General features: G+C 42.8%; 1 protein-coding gene across 2 annotated transcripts; it reads right to left on the bottom strand.

Annotated features, from left to right (window-relative positions):
- Positions 1-6,098: 6,098 nt before the first annotated feature.
- On the bottom strand, positions 6,099-18,021 carry LRIT2 (leucine rich repeat, Ig-like and transmembrane domains 2). 2 transcript variants are annotated; one of them, XM_081913622.1, is made up of 4 exons: positions 17,944-18,021; positions 14,507-14,759; positions 13,163-13,944; positions 6,099-7,592 (listed from the first exon to the last, which is right to left on the bottom strand). In XM_081913622.1, the coding sequence occupies exons 2-4, from the start codon at positions 14,620-14,622 to the stop codon at positions 6,793-6,795; spliced, it is 1,698 nt and encodes a 565-aa protein (XP_081769748.1). In that variant the 5' UTR covers positions 14,623-14,759; positions 17,944-18,021; the 3' UTR covers positions 6,099-6,792. The 2 variants fall into 2 exon arrangements, with proteins under 2 accessions (XP_081769748.1, XP_081769747.1); XM_081913621.1 differs by lacking the exon at positions 17,944-18,021 and adding an exon at positions 15,402-16,273.
- Positions 18,022-23,130: the final 5,109 nt, after the last annotated feature.

Here is a 23,130-nt window from a genome sequence, read left to right as displayed (position 1 = left end):
CACCGCAGTGGTACCTATTTATCTACTTAAACTGGCGTGCTTTTGAACTGCTAGGTTGGCAGAAGCTGGGACAGAGCAACAGGAGCTCACTCCATCATGCGGATTCGAACCACCGACCTTCTGATCACTAAGCCCAAGAGGCTCAGTGGTTTAGACCACAGTGCCACCTGCTTGCCCAGTATCTACTCCAGCATCCTGTTCTTACTATAGTCAATCAGATGTCCCTGTGAAGCCCACGTGCAGAATTTCACTGCCATGGCACAAATACAACACGCACATCCCACGGGTGTATGCATGCAACCACAACAAAAGTTTTAAAACAATTTCGTTGTTAAGATTCGCCCTTTTGAAGCAATTGGCAGAGAAAGGGGATCACAGTGAGATGGACTGTAGGGTTTCAGAGGCAAGTAATAGAATCAGAAGTTATGGATAAGGACTAGTTTTTCATGGCACTTAAACAGCACCCTCTTACCATTAGAAACGCTACCAAATCTGGTTCTCAGCCAGGGCCAGATTTAGGTTCGATGAGGCCCTAAGCTACTGAAGGTAATGGGGCCCTTTATGTCCAGCTGTCCTTTGTCAACAACAAATTCTCACAGTTTTTTGTGTTGAATATATGCTATATGGTAATTTATGGACTTAATAGGTATCTAAAGCCATTTGCACATGTTGCCCATACAACCAGTCCATGCAAAATGTAAGCACCCTATATATAGAAATGAGTAAACCAGTGATATTTTAGGGAGCAGGCTAGCAGGCGGGGCCCATTGCTTACATCATAGGACCCTACACAACACAAAACACTGTTGCCGTATGTAGGTTTTATTTTATTTGTTTTTTATCTTATATTTTGGAAATGTACATCCAGGTGTTTTATTCTTTAATTTGGGGGGGGGCAAGAGAGTGGGGCCCTAAGCTATAGCTTGTTTAGCTTATACGTAAATCCGGCGCTGTTCTGAGCCATGATCAATTCAACTTCCATTGCACTACAAGTTTTTTAAATGTCAAAACTTTATTGGCAGGCCTGAGATCTATGCACTCTTATTTCGACCACTCCATTTCCCCATTTGTACCATCTTCTCGTGAGCTAATGGCATAGAATTGTCAAGCGGGATTACATTGTTCAAAAGGTGCTTCATGCTCAGAACACTTCGCTTTGCAGAGGATGCTTGAGATGCCAAATTAAAACCTGGCTCATTTCCGTCCTCTCCCATCCCACTTTTTTTTATCTATTTAATGAGGTCACTGAACTCCCCTAATTGTTCTTTCTTCCTAATAGCTGGTTGCCATTATGATCACCTGAATCATTTGAAGCGTTAACGTTTGAAGCCTTCCATTTTTGCTGGGGTGTGTGTCCTTCCCATACGCCCCTTCCCCATCAATCTCCACATGTATATGTGCAAAATGGTGCCGCAACAGAGAAGAAACACCGGAGCATTTGGAAAAACCATTTCTTTTATTTCAGGATGTGTGTTTCCAGCTAACAGCAACTTCTTTCTATCGCACATACTTTCAATATCCAAAAGATAACACAGTCATATCTAAGGATCAGGATAATAATGTGTTGAAATGGTCGTTGTTAGAGGAGCAAGAAAATCCTGTGAATTAGTTGCTCTAAAACAGGCATGTCCAACTCCCAAGAGACTGCAATCTACTCCCTATATATATATATATATATATATATATATATATATATATATATATATATGGAGAAATATATATATATATATATATATATATATATATATATATATATATGCTTTCGTAGATTTTCACGGGTACAGGAATGCAGGTTTTGGTGTCCTCGGGTGTCTTCCCGTGTAAAAGTTGGGGTGTCTAGGCGACGTTTCGACGAGGTCTCACTCGTCATCTTCAGGCTGGTGCTTTCGGCTTCTTGTTACTGGAACAGAGCAGGATCTCAGTGTTTGAGTTCCTATAAATACTGTTGAGGGGGTGTGGTGTATAGCCTCCAATGTTCTGGGCAGAGAGGAAGTTCCCAGGCTAGTGTGCCTTTTCTTCTTTTGTTCCTTAATTACTTGAGGGATATCTTGAGTGATTTCTTGAGTGATATCCTGAGTACCACTTAGGTGGGTCATTAGGTGTGGATTAGTTGCTAAAGTCTTTGTGTCTTGACCTCTTGAACTTTGTGAAGAGTTTTTCTGAGAAGATGGCTGTACTGCACTTAGTTGTGCTCTGGCTTGGCTTCGTGTATAGGGGCGAGCTGTGGTTTTGTGGCCTGTGTCAGCCAGATCTGTGTAGGGATTGCAGGGGGGTGCAGCATCCGGAGGTGCCACCATGGTTTGGCTACTGGATGGTGTGTGTAATTTATCTGTGGAGAGGGTCTGGGTTTGGGTCTGGTGTGGTTGATTGGTGATGGCGTTCTGTGTGCCTCTGGATCTGGTGTCAGTTTTTGTGGGGAGGGCTAATTTCCAGATGTCTGGCAAGCGGGATGTGTCGTCACGCTTGTTCATGTTGTGAGGTGGCACCTCCGGATGCTGCACCCCCCTGCAATCCCTACACAGATCTGGCTGACACAGGCCACAAAACCACAGCTCGCCCCTATACACGAAGCCAAGCCAGAGCACAACTAAGTGCAGTACAGCCATCTTCTCAGAAAAACTCTTCACAAAGTTCAAGAGGTCAAGACACAAAGACTTTAGCAACTAATCCACACCTAATGACCCACCTAAGTGGTACTCAGGATATCACTCAAGAAATCACTCAAGATATCCCTCAAGTAATTAAGGAACAAAAGAAGAAAAGGCACACTAGCCTGGGAACTTCCTCTCTGCCCAGAACATTGGAGGCTATACACCACACCCCCTCAACAGTATTTATAGGAACTCAAACACTGAGATCCTGCTCTGTTCCAGTAACAAGAAGCCGAAAGCACCAGCCTGAAGATGACGAGTGAGACCTCGTCGAAACGTCGCCTAGACACCCCAACTTTTACACGGGAAGACACCCGAGGACACCAAAACCTGCATATATATATATATATATATATATAGGGAGAAATATATATATATATATATATATATATATATATATATATATATATATATATATATATATTTGCTTTCGTAGATTTTCACGGGTACAGGAATGCAGGTTTTGGTGTCCTCGGGTGTCTTCCCGTGTAAAAGTTGGGGTGTCTAGGCGACGTTTCGACGAGGTCTCACTCGTCATCTTCAGGCTGGTGCTTTCGGCTTCTTGTTACTGGAACAGAGCAGGATCTCAGTGTTTGAGTTCCTATAAATACTGTTGAGGGGGTGTGGTGTATAGCCTCCAATGTTCCCCAAGGATAAAATCCAGTTGGAAAACCAAGGGGTCTATGAAATACCCTGCAAAGTCTGCCCAGCCACGTACATTGGACAAACAAACAGACGAATAAATGCACGTATCGCAGAACACAAGAATGCCGTCAAAAAAGAAGAAAAAACTTCCTCTCTTTTCCAACACATGAAAGAAACAGGACACGAAATTAATTTTGCAGATTCCAAATTGCTCTTTAACATGGAACATCACCACAAGAGAATAATCATGGAAGCCATCGAGATAGAGAAACACCCTCACAACATGAACAAGCGTGACGACACATCCCGCTTGCCAGACATCTGGAAATTAGCCCTCCCCACAAAAACTGACACCAGATCCAGAGGCACACAGAACGCCATCACCAATCAACCACACCAGACCCAAACCCAGACCCTCTCCACAGATAAATTACAGACACCATCCAGTAGCCAAACCATGGTGGCACCTCCGGATGCTGCACCCCCCTGCAATCCCTACACAGATCTGGCTGACACAGGCCACAAAACCACAGCTCGCCCCTATACACGAAGCCAAGCCAGAGCACAACTAAGTGCAGTACAGCCATCTTCTCAGAAAAACTCTTCACAAAGTTCAAGAGGTCAAGACACAAAGACTTCAGCAACTAATCCACACCTAATGACCCACCTAAGTGGTACTCAGGATATCACTCAAGAAATCACTCAAGATATCCCTCAAGTAATTAAGGAACAAAAGAAGAAAAGGCACACTAGCCTGGGAACTTCCTCTCTGCCCAGAACATTGGAGGCTATACACCACACCCCCACAACAGTATTTATAGGAACTCAAACACTGAGATCCTGCTCTGTTCCAGTAACAAGAAGCCGAAAGCACCAGCCTGAAGATGACGAGTGAGACCTCGTCGAAACGTCGCCTAGACACCCCAACTTTTACACGGGAAGACACCCGAGGACACCAAAACCTGCATTCCTGTACCCGTGAAAATCTACGAAAGCATATATATATATATATATATATATAAAATAAAATAAAACTGGCAGTGGATTAACCATTGGATTAACCAAGTTGTTGAGCTTTTTTTGGAGCAATCAGAAGCACACGAAGACCAGGGACACCTCACAATCGACCAGTTGGACATGCCTGCTCTGGAAGCTTATGAACATGGCATAGGGAACAGTGGGGACCTGTGGCCAAATCTCTGCTTGGCTGTCAGCATCATTAAGTGTCACTGGACCACTCAGTTGAACCTACCTCATAGAGTTGCTGTGGGAGATTAAACTAAATATGCTGAACTCTTTTGAAGAGTAAACTTCAAAAATAATTATTATTATTATTTAAAAATAGCACTGTTTCTACATCATCTTTTAAGAGCCCAGTTAAAAAATATTGATGAAAGTTTCAGACTCTGGGGCAAAATTGCCACATGCATACATAAAGACAGACAGGTAGATAACAGGTAGATAATTTTTCTGCATGCAGATATGCAACTGTGTTTATATACCTTTTTCAGGAGAGGGGGATTTCACACATTTAAAAGAGAATGGCTTCATTAAACATAATGATCATTTACTGATGGGGGCAACTTTCTGCTTTGTATTTTAATTGCTTCTAATGTAAAGTGCCTTGGGTCTCCTTTGCAAAAAGGAGACTAGTAAGTTCTGCTGAAAATGGATTGCATTTCCCCCCTTGTGTCCTATTATCAATTATTTTACATTTGGGGAATAAAGTATTGTTGGATTGTTTCTACTGGCAAAATCAGATGTGGCATGGAAGATCTGAGAAGTGCCCCCCCTTTTTTAATGCAATGTGTGTGTGTGAAATTGATTGGTCAGGGGATGGAGGGATGGAGGAGTAACCCAATTGTGTGTTTAAAGCTGAATCTATCAAAACTGCACATTCAGGAGCAATAAGCAAACCCAAACACAACTTGCCTTCAAAATTCGCACTTAGCTGAATTTTGCGATGCAGTTCTCCAGCCAGTGTCTACAAAAATGCATCTATTGGGGGAAAGTGGGCACAAGAATGAAGATACTGGTGAAAATAGCGTACAAAAAGGTGTTATTTTGGGGTCTGCATATTAAAAATGTAGCTTTTAAAGGAGAAATTCACATTAAAATGAAGAATGAATTTTCATGAGGTTTTTTTTTAACCTGCATTGCTGCAAAATGCAGAGAACTGAGTATCAGTTGGAAAACTGAGAAGCTGAGAGAACCAAAATTGACAAATTCACTCATCCCTAGGGAGAGATGTGCTTCACTACTACCGGGGGGGAAAACCTGAAACTGGCATCTTTTCTCCATGGACATTAGGTTTTGGTCTGTGCAGACAACTAAGAATCCTTGTTGTGATCAGTGTGTACCTTGTGTGGCTGGTTGTACTTTTAAGTATCACTTCATTTTAGCAGCAAATAGGGCTTCTGTACGATAAGCTCTGTTATATAATTTCACCATTAACTAAGACACCACTAACTTTTTGTGCTGCTGATAAAAATTACTGCTGCAAGCTCACTAGAAGGCGACAATAAAGTTAAATCTAAAGTTATGGCTGACTTTAACCAGTAAGAGAGATCTACAAGAACCTAGGAAGAGGCTGCTGGATCTAACCAAAGCTGCATACATACCAGACATTGAAAGCAGATCCCTGCCCCAAACATGATAACTGTATTGTGCTAGGAACTGTAGCTCAGTTAAGGGTAAACGCTGTTATGGGTGTGCTTTAAATGTTCTTTAATGTTCTTTTCATGCTGGTAGAGATGCATGTTTACTTCTGAAACCAATAGTCATTACACATTTGGACTGATGTGATTTTAAAACAAACAAACAGTTTATTTTAAGAAAACCATTTTGTTTCTATTTCTTTAACAGTTTCGGTCTTTCTGAGTTATTTTTGTGCAGAAGAGTTCTTAATCTGAATTAGAAATCTCCACCACTTTTTGCACCTTTTAAATGCACTTGGACAAACTCTCCTGGTCTGACCAGTGCTATTGCTAAGGTCCTATTTCTGAACTTGCCTTATTTATTTATTTATTTATTTATTTATTTATTTATTTATTTATTTATTTAAAAAACCATCACCAGCAGCTACAATGGGAAGGAAAGGTGTGGGGATGTCCTAAAACAATTCAGTAATCTAAATTACAGATATGCCTCTAGAAAAACCCTCTGGTTGTATATTGATAGATCATACTCTATGCTCGTTCAACAAGCAATGCAATTCCATTCATCCCCTGCATTGTTAACCATAAATCACAGCTAGAAGGCTGGCAGAGGTATAGCGTTCCTGCTAAAATGATGACCCTGTGCGTTCCTCTCTTGCCTTCCAACAACTTCAATCGCTGTAGGTTTTTGGTGGCTCAGAAGTTCTGTTATATGTTTGTCACCTGTTGACACTGATGTATCATGAAAACCTACTGTCCCCATGTGTGAGAGATATTTCCACCAGTCTTTCTATATTTACCTTTCTCTTATCTAACATGGGATTGTGCTTGGAGATCGGCTAATAGAGATCAGCGCTATTTCTGTGCTCGGGTTTCTGCTTGTTGGCCTTCTCCTTGTCCTCGCAAGCCTTCAGCTTTTTCTTGTCGTCACTGGAGTCTCGGTGGCACAGCCCCTCTTCACTGCCCGTTGGCAAGCTGTCAAACGTGTTCTCTTTATTGGCCGCCCGAAGATTTTGCCCTTTCCTGCTCTGGCGGCAGAAGTCGGCACATTTCTCCATGCAATTAAACCTGGTCTCGGTGGTACACGCATACATCCCAGCAGGGACAGCGAGCACCATGGCACATACAATGATGATGATATGGATGAGCTTCTCCCGCTGCTCCAGCTCGCTGATGTCACTTCCTGTAACAAACACAATGCACTGCCCCTTTTGAGGCATCTGGTTCCTCAGAGTAACACACACTTCATACTTGGTGGCAGGGAGAAGGTCGTTGACAGAGTAGCTATTGATGCCGGGGCCAATGTATATCATGTCTTTCTTAGAGTCATCATACTTCCCAAAATGGAGGGTATACCAGGCTTCCCCTGGATTCTCTGTCAAGCTGTACCATTCCAAAGTGATCCCATAGACCGTCTGCTTGGCAATCCTCACATCGATGTATGAATTCTCACCTGAGACTGAGGAAGAGAAGGAGGAGGACGCCGCCCTTGGAGCTTGAACTTTCAGCATCATTGTGGCTGAGGTGTTGCCAAGGAAGTTAGCAGCTGTGCATGTGTAATTGCCTTCATCCACAAGGTGGGCAGAAGGAATAATCAATTCTGACTTAATTCTATCTTCACTAATATGGGTGGTGGATGCTAGGGAGGGGGAAGGAAAAAAGGGCACACATGTTAGTAGTACCAGCACTCTAGATCACTGATGTTTTAATAGAACAACATAGAGATGTGCAAAAATTCCTTTAAAATTGCAGCGGTTTCAATGCAATGATTTCAGCTATTATTTATTTATTTATACCCCGCCCACCTGGCTGGGTTTCCCCAGCCACTCTGGTCGGCTCCCAACAGAATATTAAAAACACGTTAAAACATCAAACATTAAAAACATCCCTAAACAGGTTTGCCTTCAGGTGTCTTCTAAAAATCAGATAGTTGTTTATTTCCTTGACATCTGATGGGAGGGCGTTCCACAGGGTGGGCACCACCACTAAGAAGGCCCTCTGCCTGGTTCCCTGTAACCTCACTTCTCGCAGTGAGGGAACCGCCAAAAGGCCTTCAGAGCTGGACGTCAGTGTCTGGGCAGAATGATGGGGGGGAGACGCTCCTTCAGGTATACTGGTCCAAGGCCATTAAGGGCTTGATGTTCCTTAAATGGTTTGCCAAATTAGGAGAGCAGGTGTGATATACTTAAAGTACTGAATCTGGACTGGGGAGACCTGGGCTGAGATCCATGCTCATTCATGAAGTTCCCTCAGCGATATTGGATTAGGACTTACTATTTCTCTGCTTATGCCAGCCATTTCCTTTTTAATCTCTCTAGGGTTCAACATATCCTATAACTTATGATGATGCTGGTTGCTGTCATCATAATAAAAGTGTTGTATTTAATGCAAGTCATACTCAGAGTAACCCATTAGAGCAGAGCTTTCCAAACTTTTCATGTCGGGTACACACTTTTTAGACACACATCATTTCGCAACACAGTCATTCAATTTCACTAGCAAACTGGTGGTTAACCTAACCCCTTTCCAGCCCCAGGAGGAGTGCAGGGAGCGTTTGTGTGACACCCACACACTGCAGCCAACAGATAAATGTGTCACAACACACAGTTTGGAAAGCTCTGCCTTAGAGCTAGTGAACATAACTGACATAGGTCCATTAATTTTACTCGGTAGAATTCAGCAGCATAAAACTCATTGTTTTGCTGTAAATGCAGATAATGGGTGAAATCCCACACTGTGCAAGTAGACCTGCTCATGGAATTTCCCTTCCACTCCTTCCCCCATGTAGCCCTTCAATACTCTGCAGAATATTTTCAGGGTATGCGGAGGGCTGTAAGAGGAAGGCGAGGCAGGGGAAGTCCCATTGCATGAGCCGATCCTATTCTGCTCAGGTAACAGGAGTGTGGATGCAACCCCAAGGGTGGAAGTCATTATTCTTCCCTTCTCCCTTCTCCCATGATTGATGGATCCTTCAAATTCTCTGTTCCATGCTACCTCACCTGTGTCCCACGGTTGGGCTTGCATGATACTGCTTCCAACAACACTCAATAAAATGTTTTCTTTTTATTTATTTTTAAATAAAAATCCCAGCCTAAAAGACTTCTGTTGTGAGGATCAAGTGGGAAACTTTATCCTCACACTATGTGAAGGATAAAACAGGGAAGTCCCACACATGCTACTTAGGAGGAAAAGGAAGTATGCAAATATGACCAAACTAATCTCCCAGAAGGTTTGCTTTTTTGGAAAGTCTTCCCCAGAAATTTCACTGCCCTTCTTGTCACTTCTCTCACAATGACCTCAGGTGTTCTTGCCTGAAAAGAACCTCCAAACTCATCTTTGAAAGGTATCGTACTAGACAAAATATTAACGACAATTCTAAACTTTCGCATGTTGAAAGGCAGCTGTGTTGGCCCATAAGAAAAGCAGCAAATTCCACATTAGGGCAATGCCATGAAAAATGTCAGAAGGGTATGCAAGCTTTCGATGAAGAGTTCTAGGAAACCCAGAAACTTGCTCCTTATTTTGGTTAGCCTTAAAACAGTCTTGCCTGATTGTGGACTCTGGAATTCAGATCCTGTTATTCTCTGAGGACCTCCTGAGCAAGATGGGACCCTCACTACAATCACCACTAGACCTCATCATATTCGTTACCAAGACGATGAGACGATGGCGGAGAAGGTGCCATTGAAGGGCGCAGGATGAAGAAGGCCTCAGATACCCCTACACTTATTTAGTGCACATTATCACCTAGTGATCGAGGAAATGACAGCTTCTGTACATTTCATACACCATGGAGACCCAAGAGAGCTTGCTATGAAGAACATGGATTTATCCAGTGATCGTAGAACTCTCAGGTGTGACATGGCAGGTCTTGACTGAAGGTAGCTACGCAGTGGCAAACCCTAACTTCAAAAATGATGAAGTGTCTAGTGTCATTCAGAATTTTTAAGTCAACAGAGCAGCAGTCATCCATACTGGTTGGCAACTGACCCCCAAATGCCAGAATAATATGGAACTCTTTTACCGTGCTCTTGAGACTTTCCTTTCTTCTCCATAAGGTCTATGAATCAAATCAAGGTCACCGTTTCTAGCTACAACCATTCAGGTGAACTGCAAAAGAAGCAATTAAGACCTATGGGAATGAATATATATATATATATATATATATATATATATATATATATATACTCAGAAACTAGCTGAAGCAATTTCATTTCAACTGTCTAGAATAATTTACTTCAAGGCTGAGTCCAGCCTAGGAAAATTCCAGCCCTGTAGGAATCAGTTTAGGAAAGCTGCATGCAATTTAGCCAATACAGTAAGACTGCAAATGTGGCTATAGCAATCCTCACCCCCAGTTTATGGCTTGGAGGGGGTCAGGATGTGTCAAAGGATTCCTTCCACTTGGTTCCACTCAGCTCTACAAGGCTTTGCTATTAGGGGGTTCCTGCTGCTAGGGAGGTCCCTACTGTTTCTGCTGGCAACACATGCTACCAATTGGTTGGTTATATGCTCGCCTGTGGTAGCCAGCATAAACTCCCCAAATGGGGTCACTTTGTGGGAAGGGAGGATGCCCACCAAGCCTCTGCTGTATCCTAAGCCAGTGCAGCTACTGGCAATGGGGCAACCCAGGATTCTCTTCTGTGGCAGCCTGGAAGCGGGACAGCAAGAATCACCCGTTTTACTGATCTACTCTGCCAACTTCAGCCATGGTTGGCACGAGCAGCAGGGATTCAAATGCAGCTCCATTCAGCCCTACTGCCTCCATCTGGAACTTTGGGTTGCAGCCTTTGGTTGTATGCAAGACTACGTCTCCTTGAAGTCAACGGAGCTTGCTTCCAGGTATAAGTGTATAGAATTGCTTGGTTGATATTGTTAACTCTTACCTTCATTTTATACACCATTCAGATATTCATAAGCAGTAAATGGATGTCTGAAAAGCTCCAGGATCAAATATGCTTTAAAGAGTCACAGTCCAGCAAAAATTTGCTGACAACTATTTCTTATCAAAAACAATGGAAAGGGGCTTCATTGTGACTAATGAAGCCCTCTGTAGTGTGAGGGTGGGACTCGTGACAGGGCCTTCTCTGAGGTGTCCTCAAAACTGTGGAATTTCCCTCCCATAGGGGCACATCTTTCACCTCTCCTTTTGTAACTGAAGTATTTTGTCGTCGTCCTCCTTGTAAATTGTATCATTAGTTGTATCTCATTCATTGCTACTATTGGTTTATGATTTGTGGGTTATATTTACTATTTCATGATTGTTTTTTAGCTTGTGTAAGTCATCCCAGGACATTAGAGGAAAGTACAGTTAAGAAATCAAAGGGTGAGGGAGAGAAAAAGATAAAGAGGAAAGGAAGGGAAAGAAAATAATTCAGCTTCCCTTGATTTTAGCTGAATGCAGTTGTGGCTAATTTGTGCTGGATTATCCTCAAAGCCCACAATTCAATTTGTTTCAATTGGATGCTATACCATGGCCAATGTATAAAGTAATTAATAAACGAAGTATTACTAATGAATCAAGTCATACTAGATATAGAGAAGTCATTGTTACAAAATGGCACTCCAGTGATGGGTCAACCCTGAAGATGTGAGGAGGAGTCTGGAAGAAGGGAAATATGAGTAGACTTGGCAATCTCATTAAGATGTTTCAAAGAAAATGTGAGAGAGCACATGGCATATGATGGATATATTCAGCTATTTTCAGCAATTCATTGACACTGGAGCAGTCCAATTAAAATCATTTGATGTACTCTAAGGAACATAGAGTGCTATTTTATATCCAGTCTGACTATTCACCCACCTGCCCCATTATAGTCTTACTAGTACTAGTAAGATCTCAGGCAGGAATCACTGGGTACCTGATCCTTTTAGCTTAGAGTTTCCAAGGATTAAATCTGGGACTTTCTACATTCAAAGAATGTGATCAGCCACTGGGTTATGCTCCTTCCCTAAGTCACCGTGGTACGGGTTTCATACTCAAAGGATGGTATTTTTAAGCAAGTCATAATAAATGTGAGCATCCAGGAAGCTCAGCATATCCATCCAGGCATAGTATGTTTGTTTTTGTTTTAATTCCACCCCCCCCCCAAAAAAAAAATATTATGGAACCAGAGAAACAAGTAAACAACAATAACATTTCAATAATATAGCCAACTGAAGACAGGGCATACAAAACCTAAATCAAATGATAATACTCAATCTGAAATCATGACAATCATATTTCTCTTGATGACACACAGAGAGATTTTTGTACGTCTAAACCAAAACTATGCTTGTTTCATCAGTCTCCTGCTCATATAGAGGGGAGCCATTGTTGGTTGTACCTGAAGGAGCGTCTCCACCCCCATCGTTCTGCCCGGACGCTGAGGTCCAGCGCCAAGGGCCTTCTGGCGGTTTCCTCATTGCAAGAAGCAAAGCTACAGGGAACCAGGCAGAGGGCCTTCTCGGTATTGGCGCCCGCCCTGTGGAACGCCCTCCCATCAGATGTCAAGGGAATAAACAACTACCTGACATTCAGAAGACATCTTAAGGCAGCCCTGTTCAGGGAAGTTTTTAATGTGTGACATATTAGTGTATTTTTGGTATTTGTGGAAGCCGCCCAGAATGGCTGGGGAAACCCACCCAGATGGGCGGGGTACAAATAAATTATTATTATTATTATTATTATTATTATTATTATTATTATTATTATTAATCAAACAGGACTGAGAAGACCCAGGTTCAAAGCCACACTCAACCATGAACCTCATTCAGTGATCTTGTGCAGTTGCTATCCCTTTGCCAGTCAATTTCACAGAAATGTTGTAAGGACAAAATGGAGGGAAGGGACACAGAAATGTAAGAACAAAATGGAGGGAGGGGACAATGCATTCTACCCTGAGCTTCCTGGAGGAAAGGTGGAATATGGACGTAATAGGCAGAGAAGGGACTGATGGTGAAGGTATCTAATACTTCAGCCCTCCTAAATCAACATGATTTTTTAACAAGAATCTGACTGGCTTTACTCATATAATATCACACAATGGTTGTCCACGTTTCACCTACCTTTTCTATTTGATAAGTGGCAGCCCATTCACAAAAAAAGTGAATAAGGCAGTTTAGTCTCATTGAATCCAGTGGGCTAACTCAGCTTAACTGGTTTGCGGTGAGCCCCTGACTAGAAGTTCAGAGGCAAATGAATATAACTTTCCTTGGAGTAATGCTTACCATTAAATCCTCGTAGGTGCTTTAACATATAGGTCCACCAGATTGCTGGGGAAGGGCTGGCCTGCACCAGACAGGTCAAGGTCACATTCAGCCCAACATATACAGTGGGATTTGGCTCAGAGGGTGATACCAACGGCTTCATGCAGTTATTCAGCTCCACTTCATGAAAGTACTTTCCTGCTCTGAATTTGGGGCTTGAGCAAGTTAAGTAAGAATTCATCAGAATGATGGGTGGGCTAATAGATTTGATAAACTGGACAAACCCTCGCAGGCGACAGTCACATATCCATGGGTTGTCGTGCAAAGCCAAGACTGCGTTGGAAATAGCATCCAGCTTCTTCTCCAGCTGCTGGGTTTTTTGGTACACAGGCCAGTTATAGAAAACATCCTTGGAGATGACAGTAAGCTGATTGGAAGAGATGTCTAAATAGGTCAGGCTAGGCAGATAGCGGAGGGCATGTTCTGGAAGGACATCGAGCCTGTTGTGCTTTAGATCCAGTATTTTCAAAGCCGGCGTGTCTTGGAACGCTGTCCATGGTACTGAAGTCAGCTTGTTCCCCTGCAATCTCAGCTCAGTCAAATCCGTCAGGTACTCGAGGCTTTTCAGATGCATGACCGTGATGTTATTGAAATTAAGCCAAAGATATTCCAAGGCACTGACATTAGAGAATGACCCACGAGGCAATTCTGTTAGGTGAGAATTTTCTATTCTAATTTTTTTTATATCTTCAGGGATGCCCCCAGGGATCTTTCTCAATGATGTTGACATGCAAAGCAAACTCCTAGAAAGCAAAACAGCAAAGTTAACATATTGCTTAGTTGGTTTTAATCCATTACAGTGGTACCTCAGGTTACATCAGCTTCAGGTTACAGATTTCGCTAACCCAGAAATAGTGCTTCAGGTTAAGACCTTTGCTTCAGGATGAGAACAGAAATCGTGCTCCGGCGGCACAGCAGCAGCAGGAGGCCCCATTAGCTAAAGTGGTGCTTCAGGTTAAGAACAGTTTCAGGTTAAGTACGGACCTCCAGAATGAATTAAGTACTTAACCCGAGGTACCACTGTGCATGGAATGACAGCAAAGTGAAGGTGTCTGTTTTTATGACACTGTTAAGAATGCACTTGCTTCATTTTCATCTTTCTTGTTTTAACACCCAAACAAAAGTACATTAACATCGCTATTAGCATCATATCCGAAGACTTACTATTTCAGAAAACTAATCATGCCCTAAAAATGAACTTGAAATTAAACAGAATTCTTAAAAAAAATACTAGCAATATTGGGCACAATTCAGCCACTACTTGTTGTTCCCAAGTTTCTCTATAGTCCTACCAATGTTTCTTACCTTCCAAAGCTATCGTTGGAACAGGTGCATCCTGTAACACAAGATGAAATTGTTGGGGTTGTCCCATAAGAGAAAAGCAGCAGAAGAAGAAGACATGCATGACAGATGAGATCCATATTCTTCCTGAAGTAAACACTGTGCAGGTTTTGCAACAGACAGAACAACAGCCTCCAAGTAGCAAATCCTATTAGGAGTAATCTTCTTTGACGCAGGGATAGCTGCTTCTGAAGACCTGGTGGGATCCTATGGATTTCTGCACATGTTTTTTTCCAAATATCACTGTATCAAGAAGTAACTGCTCTGTTAGGTAGCTATAAATCTGTCCCTAAGTAACAGTTATATTTAATTCAATGGATGACGTGAGAATATAGAATACGGCAAAGGAAACTGCAGTGGACATTCAGACAGGAAGCCCATGGTTAAGTGATAGGTTAACTCTAAACTGTTTAGAGACCAGCTTTCAACATGACACAAGTTCCCAATATAAGAATAAACAGGCCTGATTTTCAGCCGAAACTCAACAAAACTCAGTTCCGGAGCCTCTCAGGTGGGCACCATTGCTAGAAAAATAGTACTGAAAATGTAATTAATTACCCTCCCTCCCCCCCCCTCAAAAAATTGGAATGTCATAAAAGAAAATAAAAATGGAATCTCAATCTAATTCCCAAATGCCTGGTGGAGGGGAGATGTTCACATGCCTGTGATAAGAGACCAGGGAAGAACATATATAGGCTTCTTGGGGGGAGGGGTATAAGGCTAAGGTGAGGTTTAAACAAGGGGCTTTCTAGCTCATAGCCACATTGCTTCACGGGCTCTGTTATACCATCTCTGGAAATGCAACACACCCCAGGTGTAAACAACACAGCAGAAAACAATCTAAATGACCCCAAATTACCTATAAGACTCAAAAGAAAATAACACACCCCAGCTGTAAATGACACAATAGAAAATAAACATCTAAATTCACTAGATCTTCTACACAAGAAATTGGTGAACATCAAATGGAGTGGGAGAGTTCAGTGACACAGGGGGTAGTCTCACAATTTTCATCTAAAGGGGCCTGTGAGATGGATAAAAGGTGGCGCAAAGCAACAGTTCACCTATGACATTATGCCCACATGTCATAATAGAGGGCTGATGCTGGCTTAGTCGTGTTTGCATGGATCCACCGTCTGTAAAAGGGTAAAGGTAAAGGAACCCTGGATGGTTAAGTCCAGTCAAAGGCAACTATGGGGTTGCGGCACTCATCTCGCTTTCAGGCCGAGGGAGCCGGCGTTTGTCCACAGACAGCTTTCCAGGTCATGTGGCCAGCAGGACTAAACAGCTTCTGGTGCAATGGGACACTGTGATGGAAACCAGAGTGCACGGAAACATCATTTACCTTCCCACCAGAGCGGTACCTATTTGTCTACTTGCACTGGTGTGCTTTCGAAAAACTAGGCTGGCAGGAGCTGGGACAGAGCAAGGGGAGCTCATCCTGTCTCAGGGATCTGAACTGCTGACCTTCTGATCAGCAAGCCCAGAGGCTCAGTGGTTTAAACCACAGCACCACCCATCTGTACAAACAAGCATCTCCACCACTGAAACATACACGACACCCATGTTGGTGTTTCACACAAACAGTAATTCCTGTACAAGACTGTTAGGATATAGTTCCGTTCCACCTTAAAGGGCCAGGCATGATTGTTGTGTATCACATGCCTGTTTACTCCCAACACTGTCTGCTAGGAACTACCGTTTTCTATATAGCTTTTGTTTCTGGCTTTTTTCCTGGACACGGAGTTAAGCAGTCATGTTTTCCTTTGTTCTGAATTACGTTGAATAAAGCTGTAAATATGCTCTCCTGTCTGCATCTTTCATTGTGGAGACTGCTGAAAGGGTGTGCACAGGTCTTGGAATGTCTCTGAGGCTCGTGTCGCTAATTGACTGATGGTGTTCCACGGGAGACCGGTGATTGTCCGGAGACAACTGGAGGCCTGACTGATGCCTCCGTCTCCCTGGCAGTATCCCAACAAAGACAGCCATGGCTGCAATGTTGCTGCAATGTTCTCACAAGCCAACTGCATGGGGCCCACTATTACGAATGAAATATCTCTTAAAATTTGGTGCCTAAGTTGTTGGGCAAAGACCAAGGTACTCCCATCAGCCTAATCCTATATATAATTGTTCTCTGGTGTTAACAGGGGAGAGGGGGACCCATCAGCTTTTTGCTCTGCAATGAAAACCCCAAACTAAATGCTTAGATGCTACTCTTTACTTGGTTCGATGGAGATCACCAAAAGTGATATGGCACTTTAAAAACATCAACACAGGGCTGAAACATTTTGAAATGAGAAATCTGTATTCCTTTGGCAACATCTAGTGCTAGTTTTGTAGTTTTCAGCAAGCTCTCACAAATTGTAACCCAAATTTAGCATAAATATGGCTTAAGTAACAGAGCATAGGGGACGCAGGTGGCGCTGTGGGTTAAAGCCTCAGCGCCTAGGACTTGCCGATCGAAAGGTCGGCGGTTCGAATCCCTGCGGTGGGGTGCGCTCCCGCTGCTCGGTCCCAGCGCCTGCCAACCTAGCAGTTTGAAAGCACCTCCGGGTGCAAGTAGATAAATAGGGATCGCTTACCAGCGGGAAGGTAAACGGTGTTTCTGTGTGCGGCTCTGGCTCGCCAGATGCAGCTTTGTCACGCTGGCCACGTGACCTGGAAGTGTCTCCGGACAGCGCTGGCCCCTGGCCTCTTAAGTGAGATGGGCGCACAACCCCAGAGTCTGTCAAGACTGGCCCGTACGGGCAGGGGTACCTTTACCTTTACCTTTAACAGAGCATAAATAAGAACAGTAACAAAAATAAAACAATAAAAACCTAGATATGTCATAAGCAAGGAGCAAAGGCAGAAACCCTGCTGATGGAACAACAATCCTTAGGAAGATGGGTCAAAAACAGGTATTAGCCTTCACCTGCATGAAAATGTGTCAACAACACAGAGCCAGCACCTTTTGGAGTGGGAAATGATCTATTCTTTTGGTGACATCTAGTGTCAGTAGTTGGTATTAGTGTTTTCAGAGAACACTATGTTGATGGAAAAATGATTAGTCTCATCCCCATGAAGCCTAGCTGAAAACAGAGATTAGCCTGAACCTGCTTAACCCATCACCTTAGAAGACTAGGATAGAAAAGTATTTATAGCTACCTAGGTGACAGATTTGGTCTATAAACATCTTTGTCCTACTTGGGAGAGAGAGAGAGAGAGAGAGAGAGAGAGAGAGAGAGAGAGAGAGAGAGAGAGAGAGAGAGAGAGAGAGAGAGAGAGAATACACTGGTCCTGATTCTGTAGAGCCCTTTAAGTCACAGGAGCCTTTGAATCCCCAGTAGGAAATGGACATAGTCAACATGGCAGACATATTCTGGAAAAGTTCTGTTGTATAAAGAGAGCCCCCAAGATACCTGCTTTGCATATTTGGTTCTATGTGTCATTAGCTAACTATAACAAAGCCCATCAGGCTGTGTGCTCAGCATTGCTCCCAAATAAGCTATTTAATTACTGGCTGTTTTTACAGCATGAGCCTATCCTCCTGTTATGCCGGCTGGACAAGGCAGGCTCACTACTAAGTCCCCTAGCATGCCATAATCTGACATTGTGATGCTTCTGTCATGCTGTGCCCCGTGTCATTACTAAAGCATTGCAATGTCAACGAAGGTCAAAATGGGTGATGATGGAAAGGGTGCAAGCACGAGGGGTGAGAATGGGATAAGTAACCTCAGTTGGAATCCTATTTACTCAGACTGGATCAGTGCTATGTATAAACCCCCATACAGTCATCCTAACCATGACAGTATTTCCTTTGAGTGGGAAGTCCCTGTGTTGACTAAGCTGTTGTAGGAAGCTTGCTTTTGCTCTCCCTTTAGATCTGCAGTACTTCTCGCCGCAAAATGTTGGTTTTGACACTGTGGCTGTCCTATGTGGCTGTGAAGCTTGTATTTTTTATTAACTATTTGGAGAGTTTCTAGATCACTTTTCACTTCTGGGACATCTCATCAAAGTGGTTTACATATAAAACATAAAGGTAAGGGTGTCGTGTAGTGGTTAAGAGTGGTAGATTCGTAATCTGGTGAACCGAGTTCAATTCCCCGCTCCTCCACATGCAGCTGCTGGGTGACCTTGGGCCAGTCACACTTCTCTGAAGTCTCTCAGCCTCACTCACCTCACAGAGTGTTGTGGGGGAGAAAGGGAAAGGAGATTGTTAGCCGCTTTAGACTCCTTAGGGCATTGATAAAGCGGTATATTAAATCCAAACTCCTCTTCTTCTTCTCTTCTGGACAGTTAAGTCCAATCAAAGGCGACTATGGGGTGTGGCACTCATCTCGCTTTCAGGCCGAGGGAGCCAGCGTTTGTCCACAGACAGCTTTCCAGGTCATGTGGCCAACATGACTGTGGCAATCACACAGGGTCCCCGGACGTTTGACGGTCTATTGATCCCTGTGCCACCACTGTGATTGCTTTCTTCACTGCCACCAACCCGTTTCTCTCGGGTACACACACAGTCCAGACAGTTGTTAACATTAACAAATAATCAAGTTTATTTTTATGAGCGTGAACAAGTTTAAGGTTTCAGTTAATTTTTCTTGGCAGTTTCTTAATCTTAGTTTCTTTACTGACCCAATGTTCCTAACAACTTCAAACTGATTATCCCAGCTGACTATCTGACTCCACCTAACAGTTCTTCTCACTCTCTCACAACACAACTCGACCAACCCACAGACTTAAACTCCCTCTTCCTTCTCCAACTCCCAACTCTCAACTGATTTCCACACAACTCCAACTGTAACTGTAACTCCTCCCCTTGGGTTCCCACTGGCCAATCACATCACACTCATTTAACCCTTTCCTTATGACCCACCTAGGTGGCAAACGCCACAATGACCATATAAAACATATATAAAACATAATAGCACATCATCAAGAAAACCCAGCTACTGTATTTGAAACCATATTAGAACAGGGGGTGGGATTAAAAAGGGGGGAAATCAATACCAGATCAGCAAAAATGGTCAGGGGCAGGTTCATCGCAGAAATCAATTCATCACAGAATATGGGGCCAGTTCATTACAGGTGTTTTGCCCCATTGTTCTCAAGAGCAGCCCTCGGTTTCCCCCATAGATATGAATGGCAGCCATGCTCCACTGCCCTCAAAGACACCACTGAAATAAAAATTGGATCTGTCTGCTGTTCCTGGTGGCCTCAGTGTCTAGAGACATTGCATTGTGTCAATTTGGAAAGAGCAAATGCTAGGCTTGAACCATCCTCCCAAGGGACAATATTTAGGTTTGATTTTTGAACCCCAGTTCCACAAGTCACCTTCCTCACCACTCAGCAATGTGGACAGAGCTAAGAGGGGCCAACGAAGGAAGGATACCATTGTCCCCTTGGGGGAGTGGGCTAAGTGAGGTAAGCTCTGCGTTTGTGATATCATTGCCTGTTGCTTGGTGTAATGATGCATGCAAGTGACGTCATGACTGGTGAGGGTCTTCAAAATTGCCAGTGGCTGTTGTGGCTGCTGCAGCTTTTTCCTCCCGGTGACAGGAAGGTTGCCTTGAAAGGTGTGGTGTTTGCATGACTGCTAACCAAGATCTCTGAGGTGTCTGTGGGGACGGGCGACTTTAGGGAGCAACCGCAGAGGTGTCAGGAAACACACTGTTTCAGACATTTGTATCACATGATACAAGACCAACCAAAAGATGAGATATAGAATAAAGGCCAACATATAGATCTCGCATCTCCATCTCTCCAAGCCTAGGAATCACAAAAATGTACAATCTGCTGTTAGATTGGGAAACAAAAGATGATCTTGTTAAAGTTCCTATAATACAAGGGGCAATAGATATAGGACATAATATAGATTTGAATCTCTGGGGGAAACTTTGAAAGAGCGATTTGAAGTTCACTGCATGTTATTCTTTGCAGAAAAACTACCTGAAAATGATTTATAGATGGTACTTAATTCCAAGTAGACTCGCTAAAATGTTTAAGTCCAAATCAGATAAGCATTGGATATGTAATGAGGTTGAGGGTACGTTTTTCATATGTGGTGGACTTGAAAAAGGGTAAAAGAGTATTGGGAAATGATATATAATGAATTGAAAAGTAAGTTTAAAAGTACTTCCCCCCCCCCAAAAAAAGTCCTTTTTGTTGGGGATAATTCAGAGGGAAACTTGTGTGTGTGTGTGTGTGTGTGTGTGTGTGTGTGCCACTACTGCGGCCCATGTTTTTGTTAGCCCAAAAATGGAAAACGAGCGAGGTCCCAACCAAAGAAGAATGGCAACTTAAACTGATGCAATATGCTCAGCTTGAATATTTAACATATAGAATAAGAGAACAAGAAGAATGCACTTTTAAAGAAGACTGGAAAATGTTTACGGAATACATGGGTGAAAACTGTTCATTTCAAAATGCTGGTAGCATTAAGATAAATTCCACAGTGTAAATAAGTTTTGATGGATGTAACAATGGGTTACTGAATGGTTTAGCTCATGTAAAATATGCAGGGATGTACGGTGTGCAAAATGAACCACGGAAAGATAAGGAGGGAAGTCATTGATTTAACGTTGTTCAAATGAATATTTTGAAATGTAAATTAGAAAATTTAATAAAAATTATATATACTATGTAAAGGAATCACTCAACACAATAAGCAGACATATTCTAGAACGCACTGTTACAAGAATACTGTTACACAACCTATAGAAAATATGAGAAACTGGGTATTAAACCAGAAGTAGACAACAATAGGCTATAATAAGCATATGATATTAAGTTTGCATCTGCCCTCTGGTGGCCATGTGTCCAATTACATTTAAATTAGAGCAGCAAGAAAAATAATGCTCTGGAGGAGCATTTCAAAATGAAAATTATATTTCAAAATGAAATCATATTTGCTCAATCCCACCACAATTATATCGCAAACATTCACCAAATGTTCTGTAATTTTTATGTTTGCTTCGGAGCCGAGCATTCAACACAGTGAAACAGATTGCCCCCTCGGATGCTTACCTTATCAAAATGCCGAAAAGATTTTTGTTTAGACAAGCCTAGCCGGATATTTAGAAAGTTGTTGCAAGTGTTAAGTCTTTTTTTGGTTCACTGTTATTTTTTGCTTTCCAAAAATCTCAGAGTTTTGCTAATAATTCTTATTGTACAAGTGTGATCTTGCTCCCATGTAAAACAGTGATGGATTCCCATCTAGAAGGCTTTTAAAAAGGATTGGACAAATCCATGGAGGAGATAGCTATCAAGCTTATTACTAGCCAAACACTCCACAGTTGGAGGCCATAATGCTTCTGATTATTATTATTATTATTATTATTATTATTATTATTATTATTATTATTAGAATTTATATACCGCCCTATACCTGCGGGTCTCGGGGCAGTTCACAGAATAAAATCAAGATAGAAAACCACAAAATACATAATAAAAATAACAACCCAATAGTCCCCCCCCCAAAAAAAACCCCCACATTTTAAAAGAGCATAGGATGTAAATCAGATCAACCAAAGGCCTGGTTAAAAAGGGACATTTTTGCCTGGCACCTAAAGGTGTACAATGAAGGCGCCAGGCAAACTTCCCAGGGGAGAGCATTTCACAGATGGAGGGCCACTGCAGTTGCCACCCTCCGGATCTCTCAAGGAGGGGGCACACGTTGGAGGGCCTCAGAGGGGTAGGTTCATATGGGAAGAGGCAGTCCTTGAGGTATTGCGGTCCTGAGCTGTTTAAGGCTTTATAGGTCAAAACCAGCACTTTTGGGCCCAGAAACTAATTGGTAGCCAGTGCAGTCGGACCAGGATTGGTGTAAACTGTCTTGCTCCGGTGAGCAACCTGGCCACTGAACCCTGCACTAGCTGAAGTTTCTGAACCGTAATCTAACCTTGAGGTCACCAGAGCATAGACAACAGTAGGAAGAAGAAGAAGAAGAAGAAGAAGAAGAAGAAGAAGAAGAAGAAGAAGAAGAAGAAGAAGAAGAAGAGTAGTAGTAGTAGTAGTAGTAGTTTGGATTTGATATCTCGCTTTATCACTCTCCTTCAGGAGTCTCAAAGCGACTAACATTCTCCTTTCCCTTCCTCCCCCACAACAAACACTCTGTGAGGTGAGTGAGGCTGAGAGACTTCAGAGAAGTGTGACTGGCCCAAGGTCACCCAGCAGCTGCATGTGGAAGAGCGGAGACACGAACCCAGTTCACCAGATTACGAGTCTACCGCTCCTAACCACTACACCACACTGGCTCTCTCTGTCTGGATAGGGGAGCTGCTAGAAGCCAAAAATGGGATAGTGCTCTTGTGTTTGGGTCCTGCTTGAAGGTTTCCCACAGGAATCTAGTCAGCCACTTTGAGAATAGGGTATTTAACTAAATGGGCTATTGGCCTGATCCAACAGGCTCTTGTGTTTTTTATGCTGCTCCTACAACTCGTCTGTATAACCACCTCAGACAACAGCATTTACAATAGCAGCTGTGCCCACCACCCTAATCCCGCCAGACTGAACAAAAAAATTTTTCCTTCCAGAAGCACCTTAAAGACCAACTAAGTTAGTTCTTGGTATGAGCTTTCGTGTGCATGCACACTTCTTCAGATACACAC

The sequence above is a fragment of the Podarcis melisellensis genome (genome assembly GCF_964234715.1).
Source record: "Podarcis melisellensis genome assembly, chromosome: 5".
NCBI lineage: Eukaryota > Metazoa > Chordata > Lepidosauria > Squamata > Lacertidae > Podarcis > Podarcis melisellensis.
The sequence above is the reverse complement of the archived record's forward strand: the minus strand, read 5'-3'. Positions and strand labels throughout refer to the sequence as shown.

What these genes read in the sequence shown, in the direction of transcription:
- LRIT2 (XM_081913621.1), bottom strand. Translation starts at nt 15,504, where the DNA reads ATGTTCACCAATTTCTTGTGTAGAAGATCTAGTGAATTTAGATGTTTA. An exon ending in TTTTCTTTTGAGTCTTATAG is followed by an intron (nt 14,760 to 15,401) that starts GTAATTTGGGGT and finishes AAACATGTGCAG; the next exon opens with AAATCCATAGGATCCCACCA. An exon ending in GCACCTACGAGGATTTAATG is followed by an intron (nt 7,593 to 13,162) that starts GTAAGCATTACT and finishes CCCCCTCCCTAG; the next exon opens with CATCCACCACCCATATTAGT.